The sequence below is a fragment of the Syngnathus scovelli genome, chromosome 2 (genome assembly GCF_024217435.2).
Source record: "Syngnathus scovelli strain Florida chromosome 2, RoL_Ssco_1.2, whole genome shotgun sequence".
NCBI lineage: Eukaryota > Metazoa > Chordata > Actinopteri > Syngnathiformes > Syngnathidae > Syngnathus > Syngnathus scovelli.
The window spans coordinates 16403676-16421711 of record NC_090848.1 but is presented as its reverse complement, the minus strand read 5'-3'; the positions used below and the strand labels follow the sequence as shown (position 1 = coordinate 16421711).

Below are 18036 nucleotides of genomic sequence, written 5' to 3'. Positions count from 1 at the left end.
TGTTACGCTTGAATATATTTGCATTCTTCCTTATTATTTGTGTTTACCTCTGTTAACCATGTTTCATTTTTAATGGTGGTTTCATTGACTTGGTTCTCATGTCTTCTGTTATTTTGTATTTTTCTTCCATCAATAAGGTTTATTTTTTTGCAACAAAAAACATAGTGGTTCATACTGACTAATTTTATTTTTGGTTCACCCAAGTTGGAACTTGTCTGCGGTGAAAGAAGCAGACTATAAATGACCAGGTCATTGACTGAGCACAAAACTCAAAATTTAACAGGGTTATGTCCTGATTTATGTTGTGTGGAACAGCCCAGCCCATGTAGTCATGCAAATAAAAAGTCTATGTCTGGAGTGTATAAAGCAGCCAATCCAAGCTACTTTAATGAAATTGGAAAAATAAGGCAAGTAAGCACTCATCACAGTAAAGTTGATGAAATGTCAATGACATTTAGAGTTGTCATATTGCAGACAGTCCTGCCCATGTTTTGGTTTTCATTTACTTTTCTTGTTATAACAGTCTCGCAGAGTTTTATTTGTCGTTCTCCGAGACAAGTTTGAAAAGGCTCTTTTTGTTTATTTGTGCTACAAAAATCTGAATGAAAGAGGGACCGCCTCAGTTTGAGGTCTCCTGGTGGTATAAGTCTGGTTGGTACCAGTTATTATTCATGATGTCAGATTGGCCTCACTTTTCGGGAAGACTTGGACTAAGGACTTGGCTTGAGATGAAGGAAAGGCTTTGGAATAAAAAGCCAAAGCAGAGGTAGAGGATGTAGGGAAGACAGAGGAAATCATGCCAAGACTTTCCAGGAAGACTGAATACAAGCGTGCTTGTGAAAAGCACTGCAGCATTCTTGCACTCACTTTCCCATGAAGCACTTGGGCACAATGCTGAGCTTCCTGCGTCTGTCCTTAATGAGGTGCCGGCTCTTGGTCATCATCATGTGATAGAGCTTCTCTCCTTTCTCCGCGATCATCACATAAGCATCCCGCTCCATTCCGAGTTTGAGACCTAGATGAAGTAACAGAGAGAAAAGATGACACAGCATTAAGAAAAATAATTAGATGATTAAATAAATGCATATTTTGTACGATGAGACTTTTCCCAAAGTTTTATAGAAAATCCCACTTCCGTAATTATTGACATGAAATTTGGGTACATTAGTGTGACAGAGGTAGGAAAAGGCCACATTTGATGAGGACAAATGAGGTTAAAAAGTTCAAATGTGTATGTATCGTGGTTTTATAGTGAAGTAAATCATTTGAATTGTATACATTTAATAAGAATGGGATTTTAAACTAGGGGTCGGCTATCAATGTGGCATTTCAAACTAGGGTTTGTTATCCAGAGTAGGGTTTCAAACTAGATTTAGGATTTCAAAGTAGGATTTCTGGTTGGAACCCAGCGTTAAATATGCCAATAGGTAAAATATGTTAAAATATTAAGTAAATGTAGGTTTTTGGCTTTTGGTTATGGCTCAACTATAGTTAGCATCAAATCCAATTAACAGACGTATGCGCTACATTGGTGTAAATTGCACTTTGAGAGACCCATTGCCTGCCGTACTACCCTAATTTCAGACAGCCTTCCTCAAAGCAACGAACAAAGCAGGTCTTGGGTCTATTTGAAGAAACAAGCACATCTGAACTTCCCAGCCATTTGTATTGATACCATGCCAAACTTTTATCTTGACAAAAAAAATAAATAAATAAGAACAATCGCAGATGTTAGTTCCAACTGAGCAAGATATTTCTTGAGACAAGGTTGAGGAGGGCATTGTGATTGGGATCTTGTTTTTGTGTTGATGTGATTGCATGGCTTGTATACAGCAAAGAATGCACTGTGAGCGCCTATTGTGAGTTGCGCTGCCCCTCCATTTTTGGACCTCCTTCCTTGTGGGTTTTGGTGAACTTCTGAACCGCATTGTGAAATTGTCTGTCATTTGCTCACCACAAGCCTGAGACTCAAAAAGCAACTCAAGTCTATTCAGAGGGCACATCCAACACAACATGAATATCATCATTCTGATGCCTTTGTCAAAATCTGAACATATCTACCAGCAACAGTTATGAACTGAGTTGTACTTCTGAGGTTCCAGCGAATATAAATAGTAACAAAAATATTTTCCCAGGGCAGCTCATTTTTTTAGCCTCAATCCCAGTGTTAATAATATTTAAAGAAGTGCTGTAATGCAGAACTAGATTTCACCAATGTTTCGTCCTGCTTACTTTTCAGTTTGCAGGGTGAAATTAAATGTATTTATGCATGACGACCTTTGTGAAAAAAAGGACTAAATTAGTATTTCAATTGTGTGTTAAGACAACTTGAAAACTCACGATTACAGCAGAAGCACCCCAATCAAGTGAAGAAAAATTAACAATTAAATAAATAATTACAAGGATGGAAACTCAAACTTTTTTGGGGTTCTTAAAGCTGAATTTCCCAGAGCTGTATTATACTGTGTGCTTTATATGCCTGTCAAATGAAATCAAACAATCTTAATAGTCCTTAGGTTTTATTGAAAAGCGATCAAATGTACGCGACAAGTGTTGGATTGCAATTTTAAGGTTTTTTTTTTTTTAAAGATTTTAAGATAAGAGGGACAAAAAGAATGAATAAAAAGTCTATTTGTCCACTGAGTCTTAGGTGGTTGTACTGGCGTACCGTGATGGATGCTGGGTTCTGTTACGTGTGACAGCAGCTGAAGAACAATGACTGTTATTGAGCAACACACGGGGGTCTTTTCAGTGCAGAGACCTCTCAGCTTCTTGTCCAGCTGCCATAGTTTGTCTTGAGCTGCTGTTTGTCATCTTTCACTTACCAGCATGACCTAATCACATATATTCTCACGAGAATTCAGTGGGATATATTTCAGAACGTCAGGCACCATAATTAGTAGAATCAGACACGTTTGTTTGGGATAATGTTACGAAAATAATTTAATTGTGTGTGTGTGTGGTGGGGGGGTCGCTGCATGAATTATCATAAATACAGGTAATGTAATGTAGCTGGCTCACAGTTCCTAAACAATTGTGCTCTTTTAGAACGATTGATTGCAGCCACGTGCGAGCGCAGTAAAAACACACAAAATGTATCAGGTGAAATGTCAGGCTTTGTTGAAGCAAACCTTAGAATGAAAGACCAAAATAAAGAGGCTCACAGAAAGGTAAGCCGACAGTGAGAAGTGTACACTGTCAAAAGGGACGCGCGAGTGGAAACGGGGCGCTGTGACCGATCGGGCATCTGTTAGCCTCAGGTCAGTTTCCGCCGGCTCGTAATCTAACACCGCAAGCTGCCGCACACTCCTGTGTGCGTATTCATCACACTATCAGATCTGACGTTGTTAAAATCTGCTGTGGGTGATTATTCAACATATGCCTGGATTACAAATTCAAATTTACCATCTTGTGAAATGTGACCTGTTGACCAAATCCCATCCAAACAATCAGATTTAAAAAAAAAAAAAATGTTTTTAAGCCATCAATACTATCGGGTGGCCTTTTATGTTGCACGACAAATCTGGTTATAGCCATTCACAGTGTGTAATACACATAATATTATCACGACAGATGGCCCGCAACACACAGGTGGAAACACTTTTTAAGGCAAAGGACGGATGAAAATGACAGCGTAAACACAATTTAGGGTGACAAAAGCAGGTTACATGGTCAAACTCAAATCCGTTTTTGTTCCGTCAATCCTGAAGGAGACTAATATTTTGATCTTTCCACAAAACAGAATGTTTGACCTACTTCTTTGTATCCAAACAAACTAAAAGCACAGACTATTTTCAGTACCTTAATGGTAATTTGATGAAAGCTAGGATTGGCCAGGTAGCTTATTCAACCATGTAACACGCAATACTGGACATTTAATTTTGGCTGAAGCAAAATGTCATGCCACCTTAAAGCATCATATTTCTTTCCAAAACTCATGTTCAAGGTGGAACACCACTACAGGACGCAACATTGATATTTCAGGACAAAATTACATCCAGTCATTAATTTGTCACCTGAGGGAGCAAGAGGCCTTCCCCAAAGTTGACTGCACTGCATTGTCCATAATGATATTTTAGTGAGTCTCATGAAAAAGTTTCTTTTTTTCTTCCGCCAGCGACTGACTGCAAAAGGTTACTCACTCTCTCTCTGCTCTCTCTCCCTCAAGATGGCATCCAGCCACTTCTGCTTATCCTCCGCCGTTTTGGCCATGCAGACAAACCACTTGTTTTTCGCTGTGTTGTGGATTTTCCAGCCATTGGTCACAGTGTAGTTGTTGCTGTGATAATCCGCTGTGGAGGGGGAAAAAAAACCCACACATTTAGAAATACAATCAAATTAACAAAAATGATGGTCCTTTAACAACAAACCAAAGCAAATCAAGACAACAAATAAGAATACAAACGCAAATTTTACTGCTCTCTTCACTGACTGGAATGTAGTAACCAAGATGATTTGATTTTCGGACAAGTGCCATGCGCTAAACAGTGGCGTTTACAGTATATACGGTAATCTAAATAATTAATGGCCTCCGGTAATGGGCTACATTAGCCTCATGGGCAGAAGTCACGTAAATACTTGACATACTTGAAGCCCAATAGGGAGTAGCTCCAGTAGTATTGGGAGAAGCAAATGTCGGCTTGGGTGTGCACATACACTGGGGGAGCGTTTTGCTTCTGGTGGAAATCAATAGAAACGCTGACATCTGGTCACGTTTAGGAGCCCTTAGAGACATTTTTAACTTTTACCTTAGAAGCTAAAACTTCCCTTCTGATACTGGAATACTCGGCCTTATCTTATTCAACTCTGGAACTAGTTATCTGTTACGTATTTAGGCCAGATATGTAAGCAGTTAATATCTTAGCAGATAAGATTTCACAAATAGTCTAAACACTTATTATGTGAAAAGAATGGAAAAAAAAAAGAAAGAAAGAGGAAACACGTGATAGAGAGGAAGACAGTGTTTCTAAATCGCCAAACGCATTTTCACAACAGTGCCAGCTGAATCGCACTGATAGGCAAACCACATTCAGCCCACAGATGAGGTGTTGGCGTTCCGCATTAACCAGTATGCACATTTCTCACTGAGCTGGAGATAACGTTTGCACTGCAGACTTATAACCACACCTTAAACGGAATATTGGACATCAAACGGGTCGTATTCCGCATGAGGTTGTGCGCGACATCCTCTGTGAAACGACAACACCCCACCCAAACAGTCAGCAAGTATCAGTTTCATAGTACCTATTGTAATCCTGAAAGACCAAATTCAGGAACAAAGAAGTTTATTTTTTATTTTTAATGACTCTATGGGGTGAAAAATTCAAAATTTCATCAAAAAGGGAACTACCAAAGAGAGGGGAAGTAAATTTACATAAACAGAAAGTGTGTTTATAAAAGTATACAACATGCTACTACCCAAACCTGGATGGTTCAAGAGGTCTACTGCCATTCTATTTGTTACGTGACAGTGATTTAATGAAGAGCTTAGATTTCAATGACGGAATAACCAGTCAAGCCCACAATCTGAGTAAGAGTCTGAATGCAACATTGCTGAGTAAACACGAACCTGTTCCATCTTCCACATTTTCCACCTCCATCACCTCCGTGTTGATTCTCCCCCTGAACACATAGAGAGGACCGTTGATAGACTTGGTCCTCTTGGTGGACTTTTTGCCAGAAACCCTAGGAAATGAGACAGCGCTGTGGTTACACTCAACATCCGCTGGTGGCAGTGAAACAGCGTCTGCAACACTTGCACATTCATGCAAACATTCACAAAAATGAAGCAGGCATATCCTGCAGAAAAGAAAAATATATTTGTTCAAATGTCCCCCCCCCCATTCAGTTACACGGTCGATAGAGTGTACAGTAAACCTCCTCAACGACTCTCTAAATGCTCATTAGTCATTTCCTTCAATGACTATTTCTCACCTGGACTTCCTCTTGCAGTAAACCAAAAGATTATCAAACAAGAAGAAGACTCGCTCTTGAATATTCCCCGCTGAGATCTTCAATAGATTTCCATGAAGCAGCAACTCTGTGCAGATGTCCGTCAAGTTAGTCCCCTGAAAGAAAAAAGAAAAATGTAATGAATGGGAATCATCTTGCAACCAACAGTTTGACTTGACGCTGGGGAAAAAAAAACACTTTGTTTTTAATTGAATCATTTTAATGGACAAATCCCTAAATTTGTGACCATATGCTTGGCCATCCACCACTTAATGTAAATGTCATCAGGCCGCAGCTGTAATGCAAGGAATGCACTAAACATCCTAGTCAATGGGGGTTACCTTGCTCTATATTTTCCTCAGGGAAACATAAATCCCATTTTAGGAGGGGGTGGAGACTAAGCCTTCAATTCTGCACTTAGAAAGGACCCTAAATGCACCAGTACATCCGTTCACAGAAAAGTGACACGTTGGTGGAAGTGTCATGCTACTAATGGTTACAAACATATATTTTTAATGAATATTTCAATTGCGTTTAGAAAGATATGTATGCCCTAATTACCGATCTTAAACTACCAACAAGCACAACTGAGCTCATCGTAAAAAGTCAAGCGCTCCCATTAACCTTATATTGTAAGGACAAACTCACATATTAGATTCAGAAGACAAAACAAGGCCTGCTGAAATTGAAAGCTCATCAGGTCTCATTACTCATTGTAAAAGGGCTCATTCCACTCTTAATCATCCGGAACTAAATACACCCATGTGTGGACACCACCCTATGCACATTTACATCAGATTTGGACCACACTGCGGTCTTTCATGTTTGGACACCGTGGAAACCCCCTCGACCGGCCACGCCTGTGCTCAAGTGTCAGTTATTGAGTCCCGCGGGGATGTTTTTATGATGGAAGGTCATCAGTCACAAGTATGGAGAGACACACTGAGAAGGTTGGCTGGGGCTAAGCACGAGATTGTGTATCAGACTACGATCGATTGAACCTCATGTTAACTGCACTGAGTTAAAATGTGTGGGCATGTGTGTGCATTTGTGTGTAATGTATCTGGACCCGATTGGGTGCGAGTGGACTGGGCTTCCATTAAGGCTGCAGGTGAATAGCCTAAAGAGAGTCTACTTAGAGAAGAAAACAAGACACTAATGCTGTTAGGGATTGGTGGGGAGTGGATGTCTTTCTGAGTATATCACGCTGATGTTCAGATGAGCAAGACAATGCCTGTGTTCAAACAAAAGATCATATGATCCATTTGATGCTGCTGGGTGCTAACGCTATTGTGGGCATGTACGTAGATGCTATCCGTGCAATGAAAAATGGGAATCTGGCTATCAAACAAATTCTGTTTAGGCTACGCAACAGCGAAGGAGTACAACCTAGAACAGGGGTCACCAACACGGTGCCCGCGGGCACCAGGTCGCCCATGAGGACCGCATGAGTCGCCCGCGGGTGTCAGGCTGTCATGTGTCGTCCGGTGCATTTCCTGTTTTATTGTGTGGTTTCCTCTCGTTCCAGTCAGTGTGTCCTTCCCCTGTGCGTCCGGTCACGTGATCCCCTGATTCCAAGTGTGTGCACCTGCGTCAATGACCAACTGTCTTCACCTGTGTTCCCCTCCTGTGTCCATATAACCCGCGTCTTTCCCCGTATCCAGTGCCAGTGCGTCTTGCCTTGTCAGAACACTAGCGATCACGAAACCCTCGAGTTCCACGTAGAAGCCTTGTTAGAGCCACCTTGATCACCGATGTTAACTTGGTTACATTGCTACCTTGTTTTTGTATTTCGCTCGGTTCGAGGCGCTTTGATTTCCCCTTTTTCTCCCTCGGTTCGAGGCGCCTTTGTTTTCCCTTTTGTCCCTCCTAGTGAGGCGTTTTTTGTTCGACTGTCAGTGGCGACAATAAAAGCCTTTTTGGACATTGAACTCTCTGCATTCGAGTCCTCTCCCTGCTCTGCGCCTGACAGCAGGACTGTTATAAAATTAGCTCGAATAGCGGTACTTGTCAGTGAGCTCTATCTATTTATTTTACAGTCAAACCTCGGTTTTCGAACGTCCTGGTTCTTGAACAAATCGGAATTCGAACAAAAAATTCGGGATTTTTTTCTCTTCGGTTGACAATGAGCGCCCGGCGCGCTACGGTTGCGCGATGGGACCAAATTAAGCTCCCTGTTCACTGAGGTCCATTAAAATTTTGGAAAGTACATCAGGACTTTAAAAATATTTTCCAAATTCTAGCGACGGCTCTGTCACAATAATGCGACCAGCGCGGTGCAGTTGCGCGGTCGGCGAGGCGCTACTGTTGCGCGTTCGGCCGTGCGCTGCAGTTGCGCGATCGGACAAAATTAAGCTCCCTGCGCACTTAGGTCCACTTAAATTTTGGTAAGTCCATCAGGACTTTAAAAATATTTTCTAAATTTCAGCGACGGCTCTGTCACAACAATGCAACCAGCGCGATGCAGTTGCGCGATGGGCGACGCGCTACGGTTGCGCGTTCGGCGGTGCGATGCAGTTGCGCGATCGGACAAATATGCGCAAATGAAACAATGCTTAAAAAAGGCGGGGGGGGGGGGGGTGTCTTGAAACGGATTGAATGTTTTTCCACTATTTGTAATGGGAAAAATAGATTCGGAATTCGACCGATTCGCTTCTCGAACCGCCTTCTGAAACGGATTGTGGTTAAAAACCAAGGTTTGGCTGTATTTTTGCTATTCTTGTTAAAATTACACTTACATGTTAACTGCAAATGACAATAATAACACATAGTGAAAGCCAAATTGAGCAAATTGGCTATTTCAGAAGTGTATGTCAAATTGGTAGTCCTTTGCCTTAATCAGTACCCAGGAAGTAGCTCTCGGTTTAAGAAAGGTTGGTGACCCCTGACCTAGAACATAAAAATAACAGTCAAGAGTATATTTATGCCGGACTAGTTGGTGACTGTTGGGAGTAGACACTGATAGATAAAAAAATTAAACCTTGTTGTGTCCTCATTTTACCTGCAATTTCACCTTGACGGCTCCCGCATGCAATGTTAATGAGATAGCTGCATTTTCCAATAGTTTGCTAGTTTGGGACTTATACAATCCACAAGAAGCATAAAGAAAATGGATTGGGATAGATTTTTGTGCAGGAATATCTAAAGACTTTTATTAGTTCTATAGTATTTATTGACATATCCTCCTTACAGAGGATTTTTTTGTTTTTCTATTTTATAGTGACCTGTGATCATGGTCAAATGTTGACATTTTTGTGGAGAGGAAATTCAAGATAGATGGTGGTTTGGTTTTGGCATGCACACAGTAGGATGTACTAGTGAGGCCCACTCTCAGGGTCCATCCTTCCGTTTTTGTTTTTGCCTCTCTTCCCTCCAAAGGTCCCCTCATAGAACCACCCCCAAGTTCTGGTAAGGCTAGCGTTCTGCATCCTCCATCTCTTCTGATTGGGCAGAATGCCTGTTGGCATCCCCCTTGGCACCCTGTGTAGGTGGATTGTCCCTGTGGTGCCTCCTAAGACAAGGCCTCCGTTGTGGTGGGTGAGGGAGGCGTGAAAAATGCACTGGACCCTTCATTCGGCTCCCAAGCCCCATCCGTGCCCCTGCTGCAGGCTCTTGGCTACGGTGGCAATTAACTCTTTAGGATAGTATTTATTGTTGGTATGCACTATATAGAAATGTGTGATCTACTCCTTGTTTCATTTGTCAGTGATGCAAAACCTCTTACAACATTCTTGGACCTCTTCAGGTATCGTATGAAAAATCTGTCCAGCGCTCGATTTTGCATAGTCGTTCACAAGCCTCCATGGTGACATTCATTTGGAATGCTTTGCCAACACAATTGTATGTGATGCAGTATTTTGCTATAATACTGTAAACAGTTCTCACTTTCAGAGTGCAATTTTGCACCCCCCGCCCCACTCAACACAAATGTATTTTTTCCAAAACCCTGTGAGAAGAAGGGTGTTCATGTGTTTATTCTTTTCCTTAATGTTACAGTCTAAGCTCAATGATGTGGTTCAGCACTAAGCTGTCTCCCCTCTTTTGTACCTAATTAGGGACAAAAAGATTGAGACAAAAATTAACCAATTTACAGTGGGGCAACACTTTCCCACTGCAACTTTTTCTCCTCCATTTGGGGTGGTGAGTTGCCACTTCAAGCTAGCATATCTAAAAGCTGTAGGCGGAGAGTGCAAGATGCCATGGAAATACATATCCTTTCTGTCCTACTACAGACAGCCTCCATGTTTTACTACACCCAATTACGTACTGCCAACTTTAGTTGCTTCCACCCCCTTTCACTACAGCCGACTCGGTCAACTGCTCTGTAACTGCCGTGGCAAATTTTTGGACGGTTTGAAAATTTTGGCAGGAATCCATCTCAATCACAGATTGTCGCATCTGGCCATGCCACCCCGAACGTTGTCTCACGACCATCCAGTTGTGTCCAGGGTGGCCTGAAACTTTAGGAACAAAGTGTAAAATGCAGCAGAACATACTGTGGTTTTAGTTACCCCTTGTACTGCCTTTTTAGTGACACAAGTGAGAATCAGGGGTGAATGGAAATGTTTTAAAAAGGAATATGTCAAAGGGGAAGCATACCATGGGAATTGTCTTCATTTCCACCACTTCCCCCACACATTTCCCAACCTGATTACAATTGTCACGCTTTCACTCGGGCCTCACTCTGCTGTCACTCTGCTGTCCTTGTTCTCACCTCCCAGCCTTCAATGTGAGACTGCAGCTGTTCCAGGGCTTCCAGTTTCTCCATCTGCCGCTTAGTCTCATTGATGTTGGAGCAGACCGCCTTCATGGCCTGCAGAGCCTCCTCTACAGCGGGATAGTCAGCATGCTTCTTAGGGGTCCGCTTCAGTAACTCCTGTGGTGGATAAACGGGAGGAGCCGGAGGAGATTTAGAAACAAGACGTTCTCTTTGTCAGCAGAAAATAATTACTACAGCATAAATTACAATTAGTATCTTGATAGCTACCAGACACGTTCTTATCAAGAGCTTCCATTTCAGATTTTCCTTCAACAAATTCAAATAAAAGCTGGTTTGACTTACCTTAGCAAAGTCATCAGATAAAATGGATATCTTTCATTATGTCTGTCATTATAATTACCACTCAATTTAAATGTAATAGAAATATAGTGTTGCACAATGATAACATCTTAACTCAACAGAATATGGCATGTCATGTACAGTAAATGATCAACATCTGGTCAAAATGTTGCACGCAACAGTCAAACCAGGCCAGACAATTACAGTATCTAAAAATGAAATGTTAAAAAAGCAAGTCACTGGTAATTCAGATTTGAGTGGGTTTTGACCTTCAGCAGAAGAGGGTACTTGCAGATCCTCTGGATGGGAGTGAGAAGATAGCCCTCTAATGGAATATCTGTGCTCTTCTTCCCTCCCAGTAGCATACAGTGCTGTGGAAGAGGCAAATATGCATGCAAGTGAACATACAATTAACATTAAGCATAGGTGATCTCTGTAGCACTCCTAATTTTAAAACAGAAAACAGAAAGGAATGGTCTAATATGCAAATAAATCTCAGGTCAGCGGTCTGCTGTTGTGTTGTTGTCTCTCAACATGGACAAATTGGCAGAAGTAGGATCATTCTCTATTCTTAACTTCTCAATTTCACTTTGAGCGTGATTCCAGAAAAGTATGCAATGAAACTCCAGCTGATGTCCTGAGTTCCTGCTTGCAGAGTCAACCACGTTTCATGAAAAGAATAGTGGCAGACTTAAAAACAGACCAACAAAAAGTTTTCCTTCTCACTATCTGAATGCATTGCTTATAGTGGATAAGGAAAATACATGGAAAGCTGTATCTGTATTGTTGCTGTGTTGTCCACTCCCCAAAAAAATTGCTTTAATCATTTCTTTTTTTGTTTGCATCTGACTTGAAAACTTTGAGCTTGGACTCTTTCCCCACAGCCTTCAGTGCAGCATTTGTTTTTGTTCTTCTTTCTCTTTCACCAATGACCTATGATAATTGTTCTCATTTCATTTCAGAACAGCAATGTGTAACATCGCCGGTTACAGAGCTGTAATCTGTTCTTGTTGAGGAGAAAAGCTAGGGATGTGGCGCATTTTCCAAATACCTTTCTTTCTACACAAATTGTTTCATGTTTACACAGCGCTAACCATGCACGAGGTCAAAAGCATGCATAGAACAATTATTTTTTTATCAATGAAAAGGAATTTGGGTCATGCAACTTTCATTGTTACAAAAAACGCTTTTTTAAAATTATAATGCAATGTCATTTTTTTTCTTTTTTTGTTCTATTGTACTATGGAGTTATAATTTCCTGTATTTTTTTTTTTACTTTTTTTGTATTTCTTTTAATGTTCGAAATAAACACCACAAACACAAACAGCTTCCGCCGCCACTTCCTGTCACATCTTTAGTTTGGGCTGCAGACAAGACAACTAAAAGTATATCAACCATTTTCCCCTTCCAAATTTCCGTTACAGCTTATCTTTATTAGGATAATGGCGGTTGCTGGAGTCTAAGCCACCTGATTTTAAGCAAGAGTAGGAGTACAACCTGGACTGGACACCAAACAATCTTGGGGCTCATATACATAAACAAACACAGACATGAATAAGCAAAATGTCCCCTTATGTTTCCAATGACCCCCGTAGTGTCTTTCCTAGTAGAGTACTAGAGACCACATCTGCTTGTGGCTCCCAGAATCTCGAAAATAGGAAGCCCTTAGTAATCGGGCTCCTCACCGGTGGAGCCTTCTTCCAGATTCTTCCCAATTCAGTCTGGTAGGCAGACTCTATATTTAAGAGCAAGCTTCCATTTTGGTGAAGCTTATACTGTAGTTAAGGCTGGCTCAGGCTTGTCTTGAATAATCTCTTTGTTATCCTGCCATAGGCCTCAACTGTTTGGGAATTTCCCATGGTGCACCAAGCTGCTGTGATTTTGACACCATCATGATGCCATTTCAGAAGTGTTTTTTGTAGCATTAGTCACATTACACTTTCATTTTTTATGTGTAATCTCACTACAAAGTAGAGTAAGGCAAAAGGGGTAATCAGTAAATCTGAAGTGGATTATTTCTACTTCCATAATCTCTTACGGGAGGATTACAACGTAAAAATTGACTAATTCGAGGTCAGACAATGTTAATCTTAGAGGTACAAAGCCAATCAAGTGCAGCGCTTCGCTCTACTACTATTACAATTATTTCTCGCACTGCTGATTTGTATTGTGTATTGTTCATTGCTTGACTAGCCCAATTTTGCTCAATCCCACTGGTCGAATCAGACGGCTGCCCGATACATTGGTTCTGTTAAAGATTGTTCCTTTTGCGTCTTCAAAGTACTTGTTTATCGCAAGTTCGTTTGTATATGGATGTCTTTATATATATGAAAAGATAAATTGGCACTATACATTTCCTCTGCTTTGAACTGAAGCCAACTGATTTAAATTGGTGGTTGTGCAGCCTTTGTGCGGGTGAATAAATTCCTTAAAACCCCCCCACCGCACGTACGCACACTCACGCAGACGATCTATCTCTATTGAACACCCCACTTTCTAAATCCAATCAAGTGCACCGCTTCGCTCTTTTTTTTCCCTACTTGTTTATAATCTGCTAGCCTAAAGCTAGAACTCCCCCATTTCTTCTTTGGTTCTTCACTCTGACCTCCTTTTCTGCTTTTAACTTCTGTTCTTCTCCTCCAAACTAATTAACATTCAATTTTTACATGAAATTCCAGACGCTCAGTTTCCAATTTGCATGAATATCCTCACTTTCAGAGAAGGAAAATGACAAGGGAATTTGACACTGCAGAGAATGACCTGATGGAGCTTAAATCTCATCTTTGGCCCTCCAGTGTGAAGTGTTGCATGTTCTCTCGATCATTGTGTGGGTTAAGGAAGACTCTAAATCGTCCTTATGATGTGAATGTGAGTGTGAATGGTTGTTTCTATGAGTGTGTCCTGCAATTGGCTTTCAACCAATTCCAGATGGATCCAGCATCTTGAACAAAATCAGTTGAGATAGGCAAGTACAAAAAAATGGACGATAAATGATGAGGCAAACTTTTTAACATCACTTATTATTACATTTAACGTCCATACAAGTTAGTTTATAAATACTGTAAGTTAAACACTGTAAAAGAAAAAACACTCAACCTTGACTAAAATACATGAAAACACTGCTTGGAAATGTATTCCAGTATGTTCTTTTGGGATAGGTGTTGCAAAAGAAACATTCACCTAAAAGGCAAAGAAAATTTCAAATGCCTGAACTGTTAAACTGCTGCTGCTTGGAATTTAGTTGTTGACATATTAAAAAATGTTATGCAACTTTGTTATGACCACGTGTTTTGCCAAAAATGCTGGTGAAATGCCAAATAGCGGAATTCAACTTGTATCTTGTTTGTTTGACTCTGTGACAATGTTTCTGTTTTGCTGAAGCTTGCAAGACCAAGCCAGTGGCATCCTCCGACCTCAATCTGGCACACATACTACATACGAATGATGTGAAGTAATTTGATGAACCTAAATGGAGGATCACTTAGCCGCAACAAAGACTGATCAGTAATTCCAAAGTCAACACCAACATTGTTACTCTGATCGCGCTGTTTCCAGACTTACGGGTCAGAAGAAAGCCGCAGCCGCAACCATCTGGAAACAACAAACTCATGTACATCGGCTCATTCTACCAATCCCATCCCGGCTGCCAGCAATACGCAGCTGGCTGACCCCCGGCCCCCCTATCTGCTCAGTCCCTACAAGTCTGCAGAAAATTTCCTCTGCAAATCCTGCTCACCGCTTTGAGCTTATTGTCTGGGGCCCGGCGTTCAGGGTGTCAAAACATGGAAACAGCTGGCAGCGGAAACACTACAAGAGTATCACACAAAAGTGACCTTGATGGCAGTTGCATCCTGTCCAGGCAGGAAGAACCCCTAGGACCCTGCTATGGTCTCAGTCTCTTTATGCAAGTGTTAAAACATGGAAATGGGGTTGATATAATGAGAGGAAAAAAGAGGAGGGAGATGATATTAGAAGAAATATATGAGAGGGAGATTTGGAGAGACAGATGATGATGATGGGAGTGGGTGGGAACAAATTGGGAACAAATGTAAGGACAAGCACCATTAAAGAACATATTACTCATAAAAGATACACAGTGCAGTTAAAGAGGGTAAAACTGGCTACTCACCAGGAGGAAAGTCCTGATGTGGGGTATCTTGTTTAGCTCCATGAGGAGCCGCAAAGCCTTCTCATGGTTGCTACAGTACTCGCCATAAACTGAGAAACTCTCCCTCTGCAAAATAGAAGAAGAAATACACAATAGGGATGACAGATCTTACACTTTTTTGCCAGTTAATAATGACACATTGTCTTGTAAATGGCCTACCTCGAACAAACCTTTTTATGTCCTGTTTTTCATGTGTAAAGTGATACATTGGCCTCTCGTTTATCATTCATTATTCACATAGCATTGGGCACACAACGCAGAGACACCATTGAGGCCACAATTGACCTCGTCTGCCTTCTGTTGTGAGTCCTTGTTATGTACCTAAAGTTAGCTACAATCCCTACAATGGGATACTATGAGTACTAACTGCACATGGTCCGCAAATATATGTCACTATAATTATTTGGATATCAAGGCAGCAGAATCTGCAATCATACAATTTGGGGCTGGACCTATATTTGGGTAAATTTTAAAATATGCTTTGGTTGTGTCGTGGTTTGGTGCCTTTCACATAGACAAAGTGAGTTTGAGTCCCGCTCTGTGCTCCAACCCTCAACCACAGGTCCGGACAAATATTAGTGGGTTGCTTCAAAAATGGCATTCAGAATTAAAAACTGTGCCAAATAAATCATGGGTTTGACTTGCTATGTACCAAATAAATTGTGACATCACTCAATCTGCAATAATCATTTGCACTCTCAATCATAATCAGCAGAGAAACCTTTTCTTGGATAAGTGCCTTTGTATCTAAGTATGCTTAAGACTAAACCGACCTGAAGGATTTTCTGTCCTTGGACGTCAACAAACAGTCGCCGCAAGTAGTGCCTTTCAATTGACTATGCTGAACGATGGTGAAAGACACCACTTGTGCTCAGAATAGCTCCCCAAGTCTTTGATAAACGTAAAGCTTTATTTAAATTCTTCTTCACTGGAATGTTTTTCCTAAAGCAAAACGAGAAGTTTGTGTCACGCTCTGAGAAGTGAAAGCATAATGGCTGTAGTTAAGAACGTATAATGACGTGAGTGTTGGAGGACTCGCAGAAGAGACGCCCAGATTGAGCAAATATTGACGCCTCAGATTTCGCGTCCAACATGCAATTACTTTTTGGACTTTGGAGAGGTGGGATTACCCTACGGGCAGAGTCTTCAACTATGATTTCTTGACTCCAAAAGCTAGTTTTTGATGCGGCTAAAAAAATAAATAATCTGAAGCAACAATAACCGTGCCGATAAAGACGTTTCAAGGATGAAACACTTTGTCTTTGAATATTAATGATCAGCCTTGATTGGCAGCCGGTCTTATGGAACAATGTGGGCGGTTAATCAAATCCCAGTCATGGTGTTGAACTCAGCCTGGGGTCAAGGGCTACGACCGGAGGGTGCCAGACGGGGGCGACCAATTGGCTGAAAGCTATCAGTGCTGAAGGTGACGAAGGTCACGAGCTGCAAAAGGGGAGTGTAACTGATATGCAGCTACAAAGGGGGAAGCGCAGTACCTGCAAAGCACAACACATAAACACTGCGCCACACGTCAGCAGAAACATGATGTGAAAATTTGAGCCTTTTCACACTAGCTACATTTCATACAAACGTATTATTATTTTGGGAGAGCGTTGCCAGGTTGTGTCACAATTCATGCTGCTGAATAAAACAGTGGGCATTTTAAAGCTCTTTTTAAAATAAGTTATACTTGTTTATTCTTATTTATACAGGACATGAGTTGAAATTATGATGACGTTTGAAAATCTGCTTATAAATAGTACCAAAAGATGAGAAATTGGTTTTTAGTTTTCCAGATAATTCTCGTGAAATCAAGTTACATTTTGTAATGGGATTTAAATTGGATACTTTCTCAGCCCGTGTGGGGATTGGCTTTGGAACAATATTTACACTTGCAGTAAAATTTTAAGGGAACAGTTTCATGAAATGGTCATAACATCTGTATTGGAATTTTAGACTGCTTGACTGCTGACACAACATGACATAGTCATTTGGAATTAAAGGAACGTCTGCAAATGTTTTTGTAGACATGGTGGAATGTTACATTGGAAACTGACTATTTTATGCAAATAATTACGAAATGAATAGTGACATTTCATGGTTTTGATTTACTGCTTTGACTCACGATCTCAAAAAAAATCGGTTTTAGTAAATACTGCCTTCAGTCAACCATCTTCTTTCCCATCACATTCAGTTGTTTTCCAGTTAAATTCCAGTTCCAAATTCAAGCACCTCCTGCTTGCACCTCCATAGTCTGACCTTTCTGTGGCCCAGTCTGACCACGCAGTAATGGAAAAAGACTAACCGTAATCAATTTTCCACCCTGACAGACGGAACGGCTTTGACGTCTCCGGCACATGTGTGAAGGTCTCATCTGATGAGCCAATTGAAGGCGTCATCAACAGACACAAGTCATTTCATGCAGCATGCAATTACAGAGTTGTTTGGGACATACGTATGACTATAGATAGGTTTGTCAATAGTATTACCAAAACAGATGTAAAAGCTGAGCAGGACCAAAATGTCAAAAAGAGAAAAGAATTCACAACACTTCACACTCAATGTATGTGTCAATGTAGCACTTCCTATTCAGTGAGGGTGAAGCAAAGCGTGCTTCGACAAAAATATTGTGCATTGTGATGTCAATGAGAATTTAACAACGTTTTGCTTTTAGCTTCTTTGATTAATTAATCACCCAAATTGCGGTGGAGCAATTTTGTTTAAAGATGTGGTTTAAAGTTCCAGCATCGCTGCAACAAACTGTGGCACAGTACCCAGCTGTAACACTCAACGGCCTCAGTGAAAGTTGACTTGAAAATAGTTGGTTAAAGCAAGACAAAGTGAGGCAGCACGAGCT

At 41.0% G+C, this 18036-nt stretch overlaps 1 protein-coding gene across 2 annotated transcripts in view; it reads right to left on the bottom strand.

The window, feature by feature from the left end:
- The window catches only part of prex1 (phosphatidylinositol-3,4,5-trisphosphate-dependent Rac exchange factor 1), a 62580-nt gene that overhangs the window by 29465 nt on the left and 15079 nt on the right, over positions 1–18036 (bottom strand). For both annotated transcript variants that reach the window (XM_049755595.2, XM_049755594.2), the window contains exons 4-10: positions 15141–15245; positions 11281–11382; positions 10667–10828; positions 5935–6068; positions 5570–5685; positions 4143–4292; positions 868–1015 (exon numbers count right to left, since the gene is read on the bottom strand). In XM_049755595.2, coding sequence (XP_049611552.1) covers positions 868–1015; positions 4143–4292; positions 5570–5685; positions 5935–6068; positions 10667–10828; positions 11281–11382; positions 15141–15245 — 917 coding nt within the window. The remainder of the gene's footprint in view (positions 1–867; positions 1016–4142; positions 4293–5569; positions 5686–5934; positions 6069–10666; positions 10829–11280; positions 11383–15140; positions 15246–18036) is intronic.